This window comes from Lissotriton vulgaris, unplaced genomic scaffold, assembly GCF_964263255.1.
Source record: "Lissotriton vulgaris unplaced genomic scaffold, aLisVul1.2 SCAFFOLD_1244, whole genome shotgun sequence".
In the NCBI taxonomy this organism is placed as follows: Eukaryota; Metazoa; Chordata; class Amphibia; order Caudata; family Salamandridae; genus Lissotriton; species Lissotriton vulgaris.
The window spans coordinates 454,711-473,507 of NW_028251837.1; the positions used below are offsets into that span (position 1 = coordinate 454,711).

Sequence of the window (18,797 nt, forward strand, 5' to 3'; positions counted from 1 at the left end):
AGACAATTGCTAAGATTCGAGAGGGAGGTATCAGATTGGTTCATGGATACAACCAGTGGTGTATCGTCGGCATAGGTCACTATGTCTAGGCCGAACGAATACACTATGTCAGCCAGAGGTTGCATATAAATAGTTCAAGTTCAAAAGACCTTTATTCGAATTTGATAAAATTCATAAAAGTACCGAACACATCAAAGCACATATATACACATAATACAAAACAGTTAAATAAATTACATTCCATAGTGACAAAACAATTCATACAGAGGTTAGGCAATAAATTTCATTAACTTATAAGGTTTTAGCAGTAGTATTTTTATGACTGAATCTGATTTCAAGGACTTTCCATAGTCTTGCGTGCGCGTATGGCTAGTCTTAAAAAAGTGCTAGTGCGAAATGTCAGTTCATCATTGTCCAGGGTGAGCAGCAGCATATAGGATTCCTGAAGTGTAAGAGGTCTAAGTTTTCTAAAATATGGGGTTAAAAGCCATTTGGTATATCTCACATAAAATTTACAAAAAAACAGAAAGTGCAAATCGTCTTGAGTGCTTGTACCGTCACAAGGGCAGGGGGTAAGGTCAGTATGGTGTTGAAACCCCAGAGGAAAAGAGAGCAAAAATTTCACAGTTCCTGCCCTTAGACGAAACAGTAGAGATCGTTCCCAATTTGACATAGACAGTGATAGGTAGGGTGGCATGATTTGCATACAGAGACCATTACCAATGTATTTTTTGACCCCTGATTTCTGTAATTCAATTCCAAGCCGTTCATTACGGTAAAGTGCATAGAGTGCCTTTTGGACCTCATATTTGTCCTTTAGTTCAATAGCCGTTGGCTCAGTAAACAAAATGCCTCTACCAATTTCATTAAATATTTTAAAAACTTCTTTAAACCAGGGGATCTGCATGCCATTTTCACTATTAAGGCAGTCCCTAATGATGTTTTGCGTAAGGGCAGCAGCCTCATTCCTCCAGATTCTGATCCAGAAGAGTGCTGGTCTTACTTTAATAAAGTCGTTTATGAAAGGGAGGTTGAGTTCGTTATGACAGATGAAATTGGAAGAGGAAATTGGTGCTCCCAGCAATTTCCTGCAAAAACGGTTTTCCTCTCTTTGAATGCCAATGCTGCTGGCCGATCCCCAAACTTCGGCTCCATACGTGGCAACAGGGGAACACTGTAGTTTAAAAATTTTAACAATAGCTTTAGTGGCGCCGATTTTCTTAGGGCGGGGGAGACTCAGGACAGAATTGTTGGCTTTCGAGAACTTGCTCGTGGCGTGGGCCACATGCCCACTCCAAGAGCCGTTCGCAGCGAAAACCAACCCCAGATAAGGGAACTTATGGACAGATTCGAGTTTATCTGTTCCAATTTGAATAGTGCCGAGTTTCCTTTTGCCCGGCCCACAGGGCATAATAAAAGACTTTTTAAAATTAACTTTCAAATCCAGTCCCTCCATAAAATTTACAAAACTATGTACAAGCAGACGTAAGGCGTTAGGTGTACGTGCCATAAGGACAGCGTCGTCTGCATATAAAAGTACGGGTAAGGGATTTCCTAAAATAATTGGGACATCAGGGGTAGCTTTCTTTAAACAGTTGGACAGGCCATTAATATAGATGATAAACAGCAGGGGTGCTAAAACGCACCCCTGTCTCACCCCCCTCCCTATCTTAATGGCTCCCGATACCTCTCCGCCCATCCCAATACGTACCCGAGCTTTCAAGTCAGTATGGAGGTAGGCTAAGAATCTAACAAGAGTGGCATCGAGACCGTTTGACAGGAGAGTTAACCATAGCTTGGATCTATTCACAAGATCGAATGCGGATGAAAGATCCATAAAAGCTAGGTAAACGGGGGATGAGCGAGCAATGCAGTATTTATCTATTATCAATTTTAAGTTTAGGCATTGCTCGACTGTTCCTACCCCACTCCTAAACCCCATCTGGCAGGGGTCTAAAAAGTCAGAATCAGACGCCCATTCCAGTACCCTGTTATAAATTATTCGTCCTAGTATTTTTAAAGTATTATCCAGGAGGGAGATGGGACGATAATTTACTGGGTCAGATCTGTCTCCCTTTTTGTAGATGGGGACAATAATACTAGTAGCCCAGGTGGCAGGCATGGCTACATGTGGGAGACTGTTAAAAATGTTTAAAAGTATTGGTGTCCAAAGATCAATGTTAAATTTGATGATATCAATAGGGAGGCCGTCCGGCCCGGGCGCCTTGTTACCTAGGCTCTCTTTGAAAGCTTTCCTGACTTCTAAGTCCGAGATCTCTAAGCCTTCTGTTTGGTTCAGGTTAGGGAGAGGTTGCTCATCAGAGGGGGCGGCATAAATATTAGAAAAATGGGTCTCCCAGGCTGTACTGGTTATGTTGCAACTAATTTTTGTAAGCTCTTTGCCCATTTCCCTCGTTCTCCTAACTGCCGACCAAAATGGGCCGCTGCCACCCAGATTGGCGCTGATAACCAGCTTATCCCAGTGATTGGAGAGCAAATTTGCCTTCCTTTTCGATGTTTTATCTTTATAGTTTTTCCTGGCAGCTCGAACTACGTCCTTACACCTGGGATTGGCAGAGAGGGCCTTTCTTAACTCTCTATTGGCCACGGAGCAAGATGTATCAAACCACCGTGGCTCTTTATGGTCAGTAGGGAGTGGGACTGACAGGAGAGTTTTTATATTGGAGCATAAAGCTTCAAAATCAGTAATCAGTTCTTCATTATTTGTACTTGGGGAGGAGAGGCATTTCAATAAATCCGGATGTGCCTCCTGAATCGTGTCTATAATGGCCCCACAATCAATTCCTCTCCATTTAAGGCGAAGGCCATCAATTGAGGGTGTGATATCCCTTGCTCCATTTAAATTCATAAAAATCGGACTGGGTGCGAGGTTAAAAATAGCAAACAATGGATTATGATCGCTGAAGGACGTTTGCACCACAGAAGATTTGATTAAACAGTCCGTTAACACAGGTGATGTAAAAATGTAATCGATAATTGAACCGTTATCCCTGCCCTTAAACGTAGGGGCATAGGGAAAATTCATATCATACCCTACACTCATTACATCAACAAGATTAAAATCAGAGAGTATGCTAATCAGTTCCAAACCCCTGCGGTCATTACAGTGATCAAAATTAGTGGATCCATAGTTATCTATAAGTTTCACATTAAAATCTCCCCCGATCAGAATACTAGTCTTAGTGTCTACTGACAAGGAACAATCAATCATGTTTAAAACCTTAGATAAAGCAACAAAATTTTTGTTCGGTACACCATAAAAATCATTGTTGTAAAAATTGATTAAATAAATTGTGGTCTTTGATTTCAATTTATATTCCAGAATTTGAATATTGGAATTGGCAAGGTTATCTGGCTTCAAAACATTAATTGTACCGCTTGCCAAAATTCTAATCCCCGTGAAGAGTCCACCCACCGCTCGGCCAAAACTGGGTTTTGGTGATGTCAGGCTGAAACAGTGGTAGCCTTCAATATACAGGTTATCAACAGCCCAAGTTTCTTGGAACATAAGTATGTCTATGTCATTAATTAGTTCGGTCCAAGCAGGGTCAGAGAGCTTAGATTCTAAACCTGCGACATTCCAGCTTAGAATTGATAGGCCGTGTTTGAACCCCTGGTTAATAAATGTGCTCCTAGTATTCCCATTATCATAGATAGTTGGTTCGTTTGAAATGGCCGGAATACTATCCGACAATATAATTTCTGTAACTGCTGTTTTAACATGGAGCGATGCAGGTGAAATTATAATTGTGGCATCCTCTTGGTTACAGGCTTTTGCATTATTGCATAATTCTTTATTGAGGGGTGTGCTCAGTCAATCCTGTTCGTCTAATGATGATAGATAGTCGAACCGATTGAAAGTTGGGATATTGTACAATGGCCTAGCTTGTGTCATCTGTGCAAACTGGAATGGGTTGGGGATTGGGTAAGACCTATCCCTGTGATTGCTCTGGTGCATAGTTGGGGCTTGAAAGTGCTGCGGATGGTTGGGGGTAGGGATTGGCATTGGGGGTTGTGGATGCCAATTGTGGTTGTTGGAAAAGGCGGCATTTAGATTCTGGTTTTGGACAAAAAGGGGTGATTTGGCCCTTGCACCAAAATTCATCTCTTGGTACGAATTAGTGGGGAAATTGTTGGGAAAGTTAACCGTGGCTTGTTCTGGGGGTATCAGGTGTCGGTAAAAATATCCTAAGGGAAGGAGCGTGGTGTTAAATTCCCATGGCGATGGTAGAGGGGCGTTGGCTAATGTTTTCTCTGCCCAATGTGGTTTTCTAAAACTAATAATGACACAGTCGCCCTCAAATTTTTTCCTAAGTGGTCCAATCCAACCCACTCGCTGTGTGTTAATAATCTCCCTTGCACCATCAATCGGGTAATTGCAGTTAGTAATTAGCCAGTGCAGGGTTTTATTTTTGAGTGATGTGGGATTTTCATCCTGATCCTTTCTTAGTTTGGTAACATTTACTAACACTAATAGATATGCACCGCATTCCGGAGGAAGGTTAATGCGGGCAGGAACTTGTCTGGGTGTTTTTGGGATGGGTTGGGTCAAGATAGGATTGCTTGTTGAAATTGAAGGGTGACCTGTGGTGCTCACATTTGGGAGTATAGTATTCGTGAGGGTATTGGTGCCAGGATCCTTCCTTTTATCTGTGGATTTGCTATTAGTGTGTGATGTTGCTGCTTTTTGTTTTGTAATTAGGCCATTGGCCAGCGCAACAGGTACGACTTTATCTACGTTATTTGGGGCGGCTGGGGGTACTTGTAAAATAGTTGTTTTGGGACCGGCTATATTAGTGGGGTTGCTATTTTTTGTACTAGTTGCAGGACCTCCCTTTAGGAAATTCTTGAGAGGGTTGCTCAATTCATCTAGCTGTTTTTCTAATCGAGCAAGCCTATTTTCGATTGGGGATAGATAAATGCTTAATAGATCCCCCAGTCTTTCCAACAGGGGGTCATATGCCTTGTCTATATTTCCGTTAGTGTTCGTTGTTCTGCCCTGCTGAACAGTTTCACTATCATCCCTCTGGGATATTACCGTAACCTTAGTCGTGTTATGATTATTGTTAGGGACAAAGTTGGTATTTTTCCCAGGTTTCCTTTGTGCCCGGCCATATTTCCTGATCGTAGTGACCCGGGGCTTGGGTGCGTGTAACTTCAGTTTTTGAACTGCCCCCTCTCGCCTACCTCTAGCATGCCTGGTGTTATCAGCAGATTTTACTTTGGGAGAGGGGTTAATTAGTAGGTCAGGGGTTTTTTCCAGGTCTGTGCTAGTGTCGGTGACTGTGTCTAACAGGGGAATGGAGGCTGAGAGGTTAACCTCGCTGGGAATGGTGTGTATGTCAGCACAAACATCAAGTAGGGGTCTGATGTTGTTAGGCATAGCTTGTGCAGGTGTAGTGGCGGTAGCAATGAGGCCAAGCGAGGAACGTTTGGCATGCGCCAGGTCTTGTGATACCCTGCGTTCTAGTAGGTTAATGCCCTGATTGATGGCATCATTGGCCTTAGATATAAAAAGGTCAATGGGGCCAGTCACAGCGGCAGCAGTTCTGCTGCGGGTGCCTCTTGGGGACATGCTGACAGGTACTAACCCCTATTCTGCGGTTTGCGTTGTTACGCGGGACTACAGACACAAATGTCAATGACACCTAGCAAACATAATAGTTAAAAGGCAGATAGTCCCGAAAATGATTGCAGTACCCACAGTTCCCGAATGAGGAATGGCCAATGGACCAATGAACAGTACCTTCAAGTTGTTACGAAATGGGTGAAAAAGGGGTGGCCCGTCCTCCTCGTGCCTCTGAGGGCCACAGAGGGCCCGCCCTTTGCCCGGGCTTAGCCCGGCGCCGCCCGCGCGCGTCCCGCGACGCGGGGGAAGCGCCGCTGTTAAATGCGCCTCCGGGCGCCAAAGCTCTCGTGTCGGTGGGCGTGTCAGTCTCGCCAGGGATTCTGGGGGCTGTGGTCCTCCCGCTCCGCGGCCGCTGATGGTGTGTTTGGCGGCGGCGGCGAGGTCCTGCTGCAACTGCGCCCTCTGTCAGCTCCCAAACTGCCTCTGTGCGTCTGCAGTCGCCTCCAGGCAACCTGCAGGAATATCCGGTGTGTTCCCCGCTCTGCCGGGGAAGCGCCGCTGTTAAATGCGCCTCCGGGCGCCAAAGCTCACGTGTCGGTGGGCGTGTCAGTCTCGCCAGGGATTCTGGGGGCTGTGGTCCTCCCGCTCCGCGGCCGCTGATGGTGTGTTTGGCGGCGGCGGCGAGGTCCTGCTGCAACTGCGCCCTCTGTCAGCTCCCAAACTGCCTCTGTGCGTCTGCAGTCGCCTCCAGGCAACCTGCAGGAATATCCGGTGTGTAAAAAGGGTAGGGCTCAGGGCAGAGCCCTGAGGCACGCCTTGATCCAGGGGCCAGATTTTAGAATGGGTGGTGCCTTCTACAACCTCAAAGGAGCGATTCTCCAGAAAAGACTGAAGCCAGTGCATGGCCTTCCCTGAAATTCCTATTTGGCAAAGGCGATGAGGAGGATGCTGGTGTTGACAGTGTCGAAGGCGGCACTAAGGTCAAGCAACATAATTGCTGTGGTGCCGCCTTGGTCCATCTGTTTCCTGGCCAACTCCGTTACCGTCAGAAGGGCCGCCTCAGTTCCCAACTTGGGACGGAAACCTGCTTGGGAGTCATGAAGCAAATGATTGTTTTCTAGAAATTGAGTAATGGAGGCATTAATGTGTTTTTCTAATAGTTTGCTGACCCACGGCAGTAGTGAAATAGGTCGGTAGTTGGCCATGTTATCAGGGTCCAAGGTTGGTTTTTTCAGTAATGCTCTTACTTGGGCGCGTTTCCATGCAGTAGGCACTGAACCTGTAGTAATGAAGGTGTTTAAAATATTAAGGATGACAGGTTTAATGGTATCTTTGATCTTTACTAGCTGGAAAGGGGGGGCGGGATCAGTGGGAGACCCAGATTTAATTTTTCGCATGAGGGCATCAAGAGTCGTCTTTTAGCAGAGGGAACTCATCCAATTTATGGGTCAAAGTGTGTGGTGGGATAGTTCCTTTATCATGGGTCAAATTGGGTGGGTCAAATGCAGAAGCAATGTTCTGAATTTTCTTATGAAAATATTCGGCCTGACTGTCACAGCGAATCTGGGCTTTACTGGGGTCAATGGGAGTAGGGGGGGTGTCGATAAGATATTTTGCTATCTGAAAAATTTCTCTAGGTGAGTTAGAGGCAGTAGTAATTTTTTCTTCGAAGTACGAAGTTTTAGTACATCTGATTCCTGCTTTGTATTTTTTGATAGCTTCATGATGGATGGTTTTATCTACATTGCTACGAGAGTCTCTCCAATTTCTTTCAAGCTTCCTACACACTCTTTAGTTCTTTAAGTTGGGGAGTGTACCAGGGTGAATCCCTTGATTTGGTCTTTTCTTTAAGGGCTTTTATGGGTGCGATAGAATCCAGGGCTGTGCGCATCCAGTTGGTGTAGTTGTCATAAAGAGACGTGGGGTCTGTCTCAGTTTGGGAGGGAGCGGGAGAAAGAGAATTAATCCATCGATCCGTGGAGAGTTTTGCCAGTCTCTCCCTTGTAAAATGGTACGAGGGAGGGCCTGGGGTGGTATATCTGGCAGCCACTGTATAGGTATCAGGTAGTGGTCTGTACATGTGAGGGGCAGAGGGGTCCCTACCTCAAGTCTGTGGTCATTACTGAATACCCCATCTAGGAGATGGCCTTTTTCATGTGTGGGTTCAAAGCCCTTCTGTACAATCTGGAGAGCCGCCAGACTATCCAGGAGCGATTTGGCCGTTGGGTTGTTAGGGTCATCTAGATGGATATTAATATCTCCTAGTAAGGAAAAATAGGGTCTACTGACCACTGACTCTGCAATTTTAGATTGGAGCGAGTCCAGAAACTCTCCCATTTGATTAGGGGGGCGATAGATAAGAACGCCTGAAAATGAGGCTGTAGGTGAGAAATCCAAGGTAAAATACATGCTCTCACAATTGGATATTGTGGTCGGACTGGTCCTGCAATGATAGTGGTTTTTAAAGAGAATGCCTAAGCCGCCTCCTCTACCTTCCGATCTGTCCACCCTCTGAAGTATGTATCCCAGTTGCATAAGGGAAGTAATGTCCGGGTCAGACGCATCTTTAAGCCACGTCTCTGTCAAGAATATTGCGTCAGGGCTGGTGTCTTCTAAGAGAAGTGACATTTGAACTGCATGTTTAGTAAGTGAACAGCAGTTTAGAAGGAACATTGTATAGGATTTGGCAGTATGCGATTTGCCCTTATGGCTGGTAAGTAGAAACTTGCAATGGGAGCATGTACCGGTGGTGGTATTAGGATGGACTGAATGCCGACAGATATCCTTCATTGGTGGCATTACATTTTTTAGTAAGATGGAATTGTACTGTATAAGCGGGTATACACCTGTTACAACGCAACTTTTACAACTACCTACTATTACAACGCAACTTTTACAACGCATACCATTACAACGCATTGCGCTGGGGGGCGCTCTAGGATAGGGAATAAGTATAATTTACTATCCAACGCCTTCCCTAGTGTCCACGGGGACTGGAGTTAGAATAGTAAATTATACTTACCACTATCCAGCACCTCAAAGCGCTATGCGTTGTAATGGTATGCGTTGTAATGGTCGCGTTGTAATAGTAGGTAGTTGTAATGGTATGCGTTGTAACATGGTACATTCCAGCATGTGCTGCATTCTGCTCTGGGTTGATCAGGGGGGGGGGTGGCCCCTGGTCCCGTCCGGTCGCGGACGGGCGCAGACGGGCTTGCCTTTGGCGCGCCTTTGGCGCGCCGCCGGCGCGGACGGGCCTGATGTTTTTATCCACTGTGAGGGGAGGGAGGAGGGTGGGAGAAGTGATCATCTAGACCGCCAGCCTACCCCTACCCAAGATGGCGACTAAAGTCAAGTCAGTGACTAGTGCCTGATAACAGCGGCGCTCTGTCAACTAGGCAGGTGGGGAAGCAGCCTTGGGCGACGCGAGTCTCGCGCCAAGGTAGGGGCTAAATAAAAACTGTCAATTAAAATATTTACAATCTTTAAGAACACGTTATTATTATTCAATAACAGACAGAGAATCACTCACAAAAGAGCAAGAGCGCAAAAGAGCCTAAGACTATGAGAAGGTGATCTCCGCAACCTAAAAACCAGAGCAGTTGAGTAGCAGTAAAAGGGAATCTGAAGTACCGAGAGGGGTTTTTTGTTTTTAGACTAGAAACTGCCTCAAGAACACAGCATCATCACATATATTGGGTGGGCATGTGCATAGGAGACTTCCTTTTTACTGCACTACTGGAATTTTCTATGTATAAAAATCCTTTTCTACTAGGAATAACTAAGTAATCAGAAGCATACTCATATGAAGAGAATAAGACACACTCTTGCATGGATCTAATTAAAGGAAGAGAGACCATCCACGTTTCATGTGCAAGACGACAAACGATCAGTGGAAAAACACCAGAGAAAATTTGAGAAAGTTGTGAATCATCTGCATGTGTCTCAGGCCTGTACATCAGATTGTCCCAGCTATGCCATCTAAAGACAAACATAAGTCAGACCGTGATAACCTTGGAAAGAGGCACATCTGCTAGGGATTATTGTGGTGTATGAAAACATATCAATTTTAGATTACAGCATAAGGTTTTCTAGCTTGACCAATGTCAATGTGGACCTGTAGAGGGACACGAACAGGAAGGTCCTTGCCCAAATATCTTTAAGTGGGTATGGCCAGAGGGGTGACTTGTTGAAAATGCTAGGTTTGTAGGAATTGGTAACTGATGGTTCTGGCTGCTTTGCTATTCTTTTCATATCCCAATTTGGTACCCTCTGTTTCCTCACACTTGAGTGACACCCACTCTGAGCCTTCTGCATTCTAACCCAATCTTCAGTATTGCTCTAGTTTCCCTCCAATCACTTAATTAATAAATTACCAGATTTCTCCCCTTTATTGTAATTTATGTGTCAAGCAGTTAAATCAGAGATTTTCTTGCTGTAAAAACACATTCGTTCAAAAGGTCCGTCAAAACAGAAATATCGATACAGTTCCAATGAAAAAACGTGGATACTGCCTTGTAGTATGTGCATTTCACTACCACGCTTACCAAGTCATGCCTTCCAGCTTCCCGGATCCAGCGGATGTTGTCATTGTATTGTTGCTGCACCGCATCACCCACTGGAAAAAACATACAAATGAGTTCAGGCCATTTACACGCATGTGACCATAGTAGTTATTGGAAACTTTTTATTTTAAAATTCTTCAATTGTTGTCACTTTTAGACAGAATGGATTGAGTAATTGATAGAAAATGTGTATATATATATATATATATATATATATATATATATATATATATATATATACATACACATACATACATACATACATACATATATATATATATACACATATACATATACATATACATATACATATACATATACATATAACACAAGAAGAGTTGCTCCTCGATGAGATGCACACACAGGTAGGTTTATTGCTGACACAAAAGCTGCTGCAATTAACAAAAATCCTTTTAAAATGTCCCTTGCCTGACGCGTTTCAGGCCAATGCCCTTCCTCATAGGCAGTCCATGTAAAATGACGGTAAACAAAAACCACCAGTGTATCCCCACATCATGAGGATGATCATGCCCACCCCACATCAGGACGATTATCATGCTCGGGTGAGCCACTTGAAGCACAGTATTCTGGGACTGGTAGTTCAGCATATCCCAAGTTATAGAACTGTTGTGAATGTATCTGACGGCAAATACCCACTTGGTATAGAGAATAATGTGGGTAGTGTGATAGACTGCACCACATGGAAAGATGGCACCACCTTGCCTCCCCATAATCAAAGTTGCATCAAGGGATGGCTCTGGGCTGGTAGGCTCTCGGATGCAGTAACCAGCCCCTTGACACAAGTTTGACTACTGGATGACGTACAACTACCTACGGGCCATATTTAAACCCCAATTGGGATAAAAACTTGATTTGCTTGACCTGGAGACTGCATGCACACATGGGTGTGTGCATGTTCCAGGTGTTACTCCACAATACACAACTTATTGGGAAATGTAGATTAGGCGGGAATCGTTGGGTCTACTGGACCCAAAAATATGACCCTGACTGGCAAATAAATCGGCTGTAACATATAGATCTACAGACTTGATAGTTTAGTACAAGTATGGGCGCAAAATCCGTTCCGCTCGCGGAATTTGCCGACTTTCCGCATTTTCGCGATCCACGAATCTCGCGAAATTGCTTAAAAATCTGCAAATCCGCGAGCGGGACTCATTTTTTCCAGGAAGCACTTGCAGGGTTACAGCAGGTGCCCAAGTTGAAGCTAATTTCTTTGTAACCTTTTACAAAATGGTTACAAAGAAATTAACTTCAACCTGGGCACCTGCTGTAACGCTGTAAGTGCTTCCTGAGCGGCGCCTCGTTTCCTACTTGCAACTATTCTCTGACCCTGCTCTGACCCTCGAAGCAGGGTCAGAGAATAGTTGCAAGTATGGCACGAGGCGCCTTTCACAAAAATGAAACCTCAACAGGAAGCACTTACAGATATTGCTGGTGCCCGAGTTGAAGTTCAAATTCAGTAACGTTTTTAATCAGCCCAAAACATTAGTGAGCATGGTCGAGGCTAGGCAAGTGTGCTTTAACCCCATATCTGCCATCGAAAATTAGCTGTAATACTCGAGGGAGGTCTTTGCATCCATGAGTTTTTCGAGCGCGATCCCCTTGTAGTTCCTGTGGCCAGGAGGCTGCTTTCTCCTCACCTGCTGCCCTGCTCGCTCTCTGACCCTTTACACAAGAGGCATGTGCACACGCATAGAAGCCCTGCACCACACACTAGCAGTATCAAACGTTTTTCCCGCCCTTTCACAACTATGATGGACAGGTCACTCAAGGGACCTCGGACCTTTTGGCGCAGTGGCAAACTTACAGGCACACATGGTCACTGGGGACAAATCATCTGGCCCTTTACGCAGCTGCAGTGTAGGAAAAGCACTATACATTTACCCAACGAGGTAGCACTTACTGATTAGCCAGTAGAAAGTACTCCAGTTAAGTATGGTGCAAATCGCAAAAAAATCTGCAATTTTGTGGGAAAATCCGCGAAATCGTGGACCGAAGATCCGCAAAATTCGCCCATACTTAGTTTAGTCATTACATTTATTGGAGGACCCCACCAATAAAGATATTATTGAGGACCCCTACTAGTAACTCTAATTATTGCCTTGCAAGCACCCTCATACTTCTGATGGCAATTGCTGCATTCAATGTTGAGCCCATTCAGAGGCGAAATAGTAACAATAATATTTATTGTACGGTTTCTTAAAACCATTTCAACAATAACATGAATAATGGATTAAAATTTAATATGCAAAATCTTCAAGGCATTTAAATGTATCATTTGTGCTCCATGGTTAAACTATTTCACTTGTACATTAAAGCACTGGGTTTCAAGCCACCTTGCAGCCAACTCCAAGGTCAATGGTTAGATTAAGGGAAAGGAAGAATATAACTAGAAAAAAAAAGGAAAACTACTTCAAACGCAGGGTTGTGCAAAATTTCAAAGTGCAAAATAGAAGCAGACCATGTCAATAGAAGAGAATGACAAAGTGCAAAAAAGCTGCAAATGTTTTTCAACTGGAGTTGGTTGCGAGATCCAGTAATTCCCCTTAAAGAAGAGGCTTTGTATGGCTTAGTGGGCCTTAAATACTTAAAACTCAGAATACGCTGCACAGAACTATTCACATGACACTTTAAAATAGGATTTTGTGAACAAGGTTCACTGTAAAAGCATTTTTTTTAAAAACAATTTAAATTAAAAAAAATAAAAAAAAAAAATAAAAGAGTACACTGCTGCAGGGGGCAAATTCAGGGGATGATGTCGATCTTTGGTTGGAGAGGACTGCCCCGACTGAATCTGGCCGGTTACAATATTGTGGAATTATCTTTTGCATATTCAGCCTTTCCCTGACCTGGGACTAAGGATTAACTAAACTGGGAGTCATCTCATACCTGCTCGTCCTAGCCTTTCAGATTAAGGTACCAATTACTACTTTCAAAAATAATACTTTCTAGGATTGGAGCATCTTTTTATATTCTATATCTCGACTTACTAGGTGGCCATTCTTACCTAAATAGAAATAATATCTAAGATTTAATCGCCCTGAAGAAGTCCTTCAGATAAGGACGAAACGCGTCAGCTGTGTCTCAATCATCTTGACTTTGTTTTAAAGACTTCATTGAATAAAGGAAGATAAATTTATGAATACGATGTGGACATGGATTATATATAATTTGTCTAAATTGTTTATGTGGTGCACCTGTGCTATTGTGAAAAAAACTCAGAATACGCTGCACAGAACTATGCACATGACACTTTAAAATAGGATTTCGTGAAGAAGTTTCACTGTAAAAACATTTTTTTTTAAAAAAGATTTAAAAAAAAAAAAGAATACACTTCTGCAGGGGGGCAAATTCAGGGGATGAGCAAGGTGCAAAGTTCTACCCACATGAGGAGGTTCTCAAACAAGCACAATAGCCAGGCACCTCTATGGCGCTGCCGGCTGGAAACTCCTACGGGCCATTCCCTCTATTCTTCTATCATTTAACTGGACAGGTTTGCCTCTGTGTGCTATCATGGTAACACAACGCCATCTAAAATGTTTGAATTTGTGGTTATTGCCACAACACTGGTTGTGTCCTCCCTGCTTAGATTATTAACAACTACAGCCACAAATGTGACCAGCAGGATGTTCATAGTGGTGTTATCTGGGTTAAGTGCGTTAATGATGGCCTGCCAGCATGTACGAGTGCCTGGTTTGTTCTATTCTGGCCTAAAGAGTTCTTTCCATTCGTCTAACAGAGCAGGACAGCTGCAAAGAACATGCTGAAATGATTCCTCGTAAGCACTCCAGCCCCTGCACGCTATTCTTTCCGAAGGCCTAAGTCACCAAGCTAGATGTTTCAAAAACAGCCAGTCCACTAGCCTAAGAGCCATAATCTTGAATTTCCTGTATTGAGAGTATATGCAGGCCAAGTAAGGTTGTTGACACCTCAGATGGTAAGGGTTGGTAACTTCCCAAGAGTGCCTACGCTTTGCCAGAGTATCCATGTCAACCAGGTGTGAGGCGAAGTCATACTCTCCTTCTGATGTTTCACTTGAAGGTGTTTTGGGAAATTTGCAAGGCCCAGAGCTCTCTGGCATTCAGCTGGTCACAACATTCCTTAAAATACAGGAAGTGAGGTTATCTGGTGCCGCCTGATTGAATTTCATTCCAGAATAGTTTCTCTAAACTTTCTCCCCTAGCCAGATGAAGTTTGGTCCAAATATTTAAAAAGGCACCTGCCCGTGCCACCCGTTGATCAATGAGGATTCAATTGGATCTGCAAGGCTGAGGAGGATCTAGGCAAGAGAAGAGTGGCCTTTTAGGTCTTGGCGACCAGATTATTAGGAAGCTTACCATCCCTCCCCAGCAGCATCTCACTACCATAAACCAAGGATGGGATGAGTTTAGCCCTCACCACCTTCAAAAGTGGATCGAGGCGTATCCCCTGCAGCGAGCGGGATAGGTTTAAGAAGGACAGGAAGTCCAGGGCCTTTGTTGCCAGTCATAACATGGTGGACAAAGGAGCACCTTGCATCAAATGGATTGCTAAGATATTTCCATGTCTGTTCTTTGGAGATCTTACCACCATTAAGATGCCAGCTACCAGTCTTATTACTGTTTCTGCCCAACACTAGGATCTTAGTTTATATTAAATTGATTTCCAGGTGATTGATGTTGGAGTGGGAGTGCAAAACATTAAGCAAGCACGCCAGTCTGACTCATGTAGCTGGATTGAACAAGTTCAACTGCATAGGGCAGATTGTTAATGTGCTTACCTCCTATCTTGGGGGGTGGCTCTTGGTGTTGTCAAGAGTGGACAAATTGGAGATGTACAAGCTAAAGAACAATGGGGCTAGCAAACACCCCTGCTTGACCCCCTGTGAGGTTGTTATTTTCCGAAAAACATGAATCCTGTCACTGAGTTTAGCACAAACCGACATGTACATTTGTAGTTGTATAATTGCACCAAGGAGACTCTTCAGGATACCTTAATTCTTTAACTTCATCAGGTTAGTGGGAATAGCAAGAAGAAGCGGACCTCCGCTTCGACTTCTTACATTTTTTGAAACCGGAGGACGTGGAGCACAATGAAGCCAGGCCTGTAGAATGTCTGTCGACTCCAGGAACTTTAGAAGGAGAGGGACCATATCTTTCACTTGAAGCGGTCCTGATATCGTGTCTTCTTATGCTTGGTGACAGTTTTCGCGTGTTTTCCCTGATGGCTTTTGGGATCATCAACACGCAGTATCTACAGGTTTTGGAGTTGTGACTCGACACCAAAGGCACATCTGGCAGGGATCTGTCAGACATCTGCTTGTCATAGTCCTTGGGGAGTTTAATACCCGTTGTCTTAGGTGGTGACATTCCTTTCACACTATAAAAATTTGGAAGAAATTTGCAAAAAAAAAGTCTGAAAGACGAAAAAAGTTATGCAGCCATGTCTGGAAGCACATAAAGAAAGAAACCGATATCAGCGTGCAGGAGGGAAACCTATTTAGGCTCTGCATGTCATTTCCGAAGCAGAACTGCATCAATGCAACATCACAAACCACAAACTTCAGGCAGGCAGAAGCCTTGCTGATAAGTTTCAGAATCCAGTCTAACACTTGGGGAACAGTCAAAAGGTGAGGAATGTGAGCTAGAAGTCTCAATTAGCAGATCAATATATTTACATGTTTAGGATGCTAAAGCCAAATACTTGAGATTGTTTGATGGTAGTTCATTTTTTATGTGGAAATTCAACAAACGTGGCCCTGAAGAAGCCATCATATGGATCGGGAAACACATTTGTCAGTATCAATGTGAAAAAGAATTTATGAATAAATCAAGAAAAAATTTTTTTTTAAATACATTTGGAACACTTTTGCAATCTTGGCAATTTAACCCCTTACCTACTGCCCCTTTACCCACCCATTCAATCAATCAATCAATCAATCAATCAATCAATCAATCAATCATATCATTTGTAAAGCGCACTACTCACCCGTGAGGGTCTCAAGGCGCTGGGGTGGGGAATGCTGCTACTGATCGAAAAGCCAGGTCTTGAGGAGTTTTCTGAAGGTCAGCAGGTCTTGGGTCTGCCGTAGGTGGATGGGGAGGGTGTTCCAGGTCTTTGCGGCGAGGTGAGAGAACGATCAGCCGCCTGAGGTTGCTCTTCGGAAGCGGGGGACTGTGGCGAGGTCGGCGGAGCGGAGCTGGCGGGTGGGGGTGTAGAAGCTGAGTCGTCTGTTGATGTACGTTGGTCCGGTGTTGTGGAGTGCCTTGTGTGCATGGGTGAGGAGCTTGAAGGTCATCCTCTTGTTGACCGGGAGCCAATGCAGGTCTCTCAAGTGGGGTGTGATGTGGCTGTGGCGAGGGATGTCGAGGATCAGGCGTGCAGAGGCGTTCTGGATGCGTTGGAGCCGTCTCATGAGTTTGGCCGAGGCTCCTGCGTAGAGGTTGTTTCCATAGTCCAACCTACTGCTGACAAGGGCCTGGGTGACTGTTCTTCTCGTTTCAGTGGGGATCCACTTGCTTCTCGTTTCAGTGGGGATCCACTTGTAGATCCTACGGAGCATGAGGAGGGTGTTGAAGCAGAAGGAGGAGACAGCGTTGACCTGTTTAGTCATGGAGAGGGTGGAGTCGAGGACGACCCCTAGGTTGTGTGCGTGGTCGGTGGGTGTTGGAGCGGTTCCCAGTGCGGTCGGCCACCAGGAGTCGTCCCAGGCCGAAGGGTTGGATCCGAGGATGAGAACCTCTGTCTTGTCAGAGTTCAGCTTCAGTCGGCTGTTCTTCATTCATTCTGCAACGGCCTTCATTCCTTCATGAAGGTTGGTTTTGGCGGTGTGGGGGTCCTTGGTGAGGGAGAGTATCAGCTGGGTGTCATCGGCGTAGGAGGTGATGTTGAGGTCATGCCGATGGGGGACGCGGGCGAGCGGTGCCATGTAGATGTTAAACAGAGTTGGGCTGAGGGTTAAGCCCTGGGGTAAGCCGCAGATGATCTCGGTGGCTTCGGAGCAGAAGGGGGGAAGGCAGACCCATTCCTCTCACCTCCACCGCAGTTTTTATTTTAAATATATAGCCCATGTTCCTATTTATTTGCTCTCAACCTACTTCCAGTTTGTGGTGGAAACCAATGTAAAACCCATGGGTGATCCAGAAAAGCAATAGATTTATGAAAAGTAGATAAAAATCCAAATTCAGCAAGGGGTCATTTTTGTAGATCCGTCAAGATTTTCTCAAATAAATTAACTGTTAAAACAAAGAAATACAGAAAATGAGTAGCAAAAAAGGCCATCTGTGACAACGTTTTCATCTAACTTTTCATCTCAATGGCTTATTTATAAGAAAACTATTTACCATTACTTCTACTAGACTCTTATGGTTGCCGGGATTTTTAGGACTTGTAGGTTTTCCAAGATCCCAAGGTACCCAGAGTCAACAACTGAGGTGCACCATACAATGGTTTTTCAAAGTGTACAGAGTATAAACCAATTCCTATGGTGAATTATGTAGAGTGAAACACGGGTATCAAGGACACCTATGTATTTCTGAAATGGGCGCAAGATATGGAGTTTAGGAGCAGTGATTATTTGAAAATCTCTGCATTTGTCGGTCCCAACATAAAATTTATAGAGCATAAAAAGGGTACTTCACTTGTGTGGGTAGGCCTAGTGCATGTAATATCTAATGACCCAAAATGCAACATGGATACATCAAATTTTTCCACTAAAAATGGACCATTTTTTGGGCAAAGTGGGTAGCTGTGGATTTCAGGCCCTAGCTCAGCCGGCACCTAGGGAATCCTAGCGAACCTATACATTTTTTAAAACGAGACACCCATGGGATTCTAGGATCGGATGGCTTACATGGATCCCATGAGGTTATTTTTTACTCACAATGTCCTGCAGACCTGAAACTTTGCTTGAAATTGCACATTACTCTATTTATTTTCAAAGGTTTTATATAGCGCTACTGGACTCAAGAGTATCAGAGCACTTTACAAGATAGGTTTACACATCAAGAAACAAATTAATATAGTGCAGTTTACTCACATAGGATAAGGCATTTCAATCAAACGAGAGAAGAAGGAAAAAGTAACTAAGAGGTCAATATCAGAGAAGAGGACATTTGAATAATTAGATAGAGATGGGAAGGTAGAGAAAGAGAGAATATAGGAAATGGGAGTAAGAGGGGGTGAGTCGAGGAGTAGAAAGAAAGAAAAGGACAGAATAAATTCAGTAACATTAAGTACCCCAATATTTGTTGAGAAGAAGCACCTTGGGGCTTTTTTTGAAGAGAGGGTAGGAGGGATTGCAACGAAGATCTTTGGGGAGAGAGTTCCAAATCGAAGGGGCATTGCCTGAGAATGCACGTGATTGAGTCTTATTACTTTTGAGTCGAGGGGGGATTAGGACAAGGGCATTTGTGCTCCAAGGACCTGGAACACCCTGCTTTTTGTAATTTGTCAGAAAGGTACGAGGGGGTGTTTTGGTGAAGGGCTTTGTGAGTGATACAGGCAATCTTGTAGGTGGATCTTCCTTCTATTGGGAGCCAATTGAGGTTTTTGAGGACAGGAGAGATGTGATCAATTCGTTTACAGTCCGAGATGAGCCTGGCCACCAGGTTGAGAACAGATTTAATTGGGGCAAGGTGGAC

General features: G+C 44.2%; 1 protein-coding gene across 2 annotated transcripts in view; it reads right to left on the reverse strand.

Annotated features, from left to right (window-relative positions):
• The window catches only part of UROC1 (urocanate hydratase 1), a 216,284-nt gene that overhangs the window by 66,467 nt on the left and 131,020 nt on the right, over positions 1-18,797 (reverse strand). For both annotated transcript variants that reach the window (XM_086950924.1, XM_086950925.1), the window contains exon 15: positions 10,138-10,208. In XM_086950924.1, the coding sequence (XP_086807050.1) occupies positions 10,138-10,208 (71 nt within the window). The remainder of the gene's footprint in view (positions 1-10,137; positions 10,209-18,797) is intronic.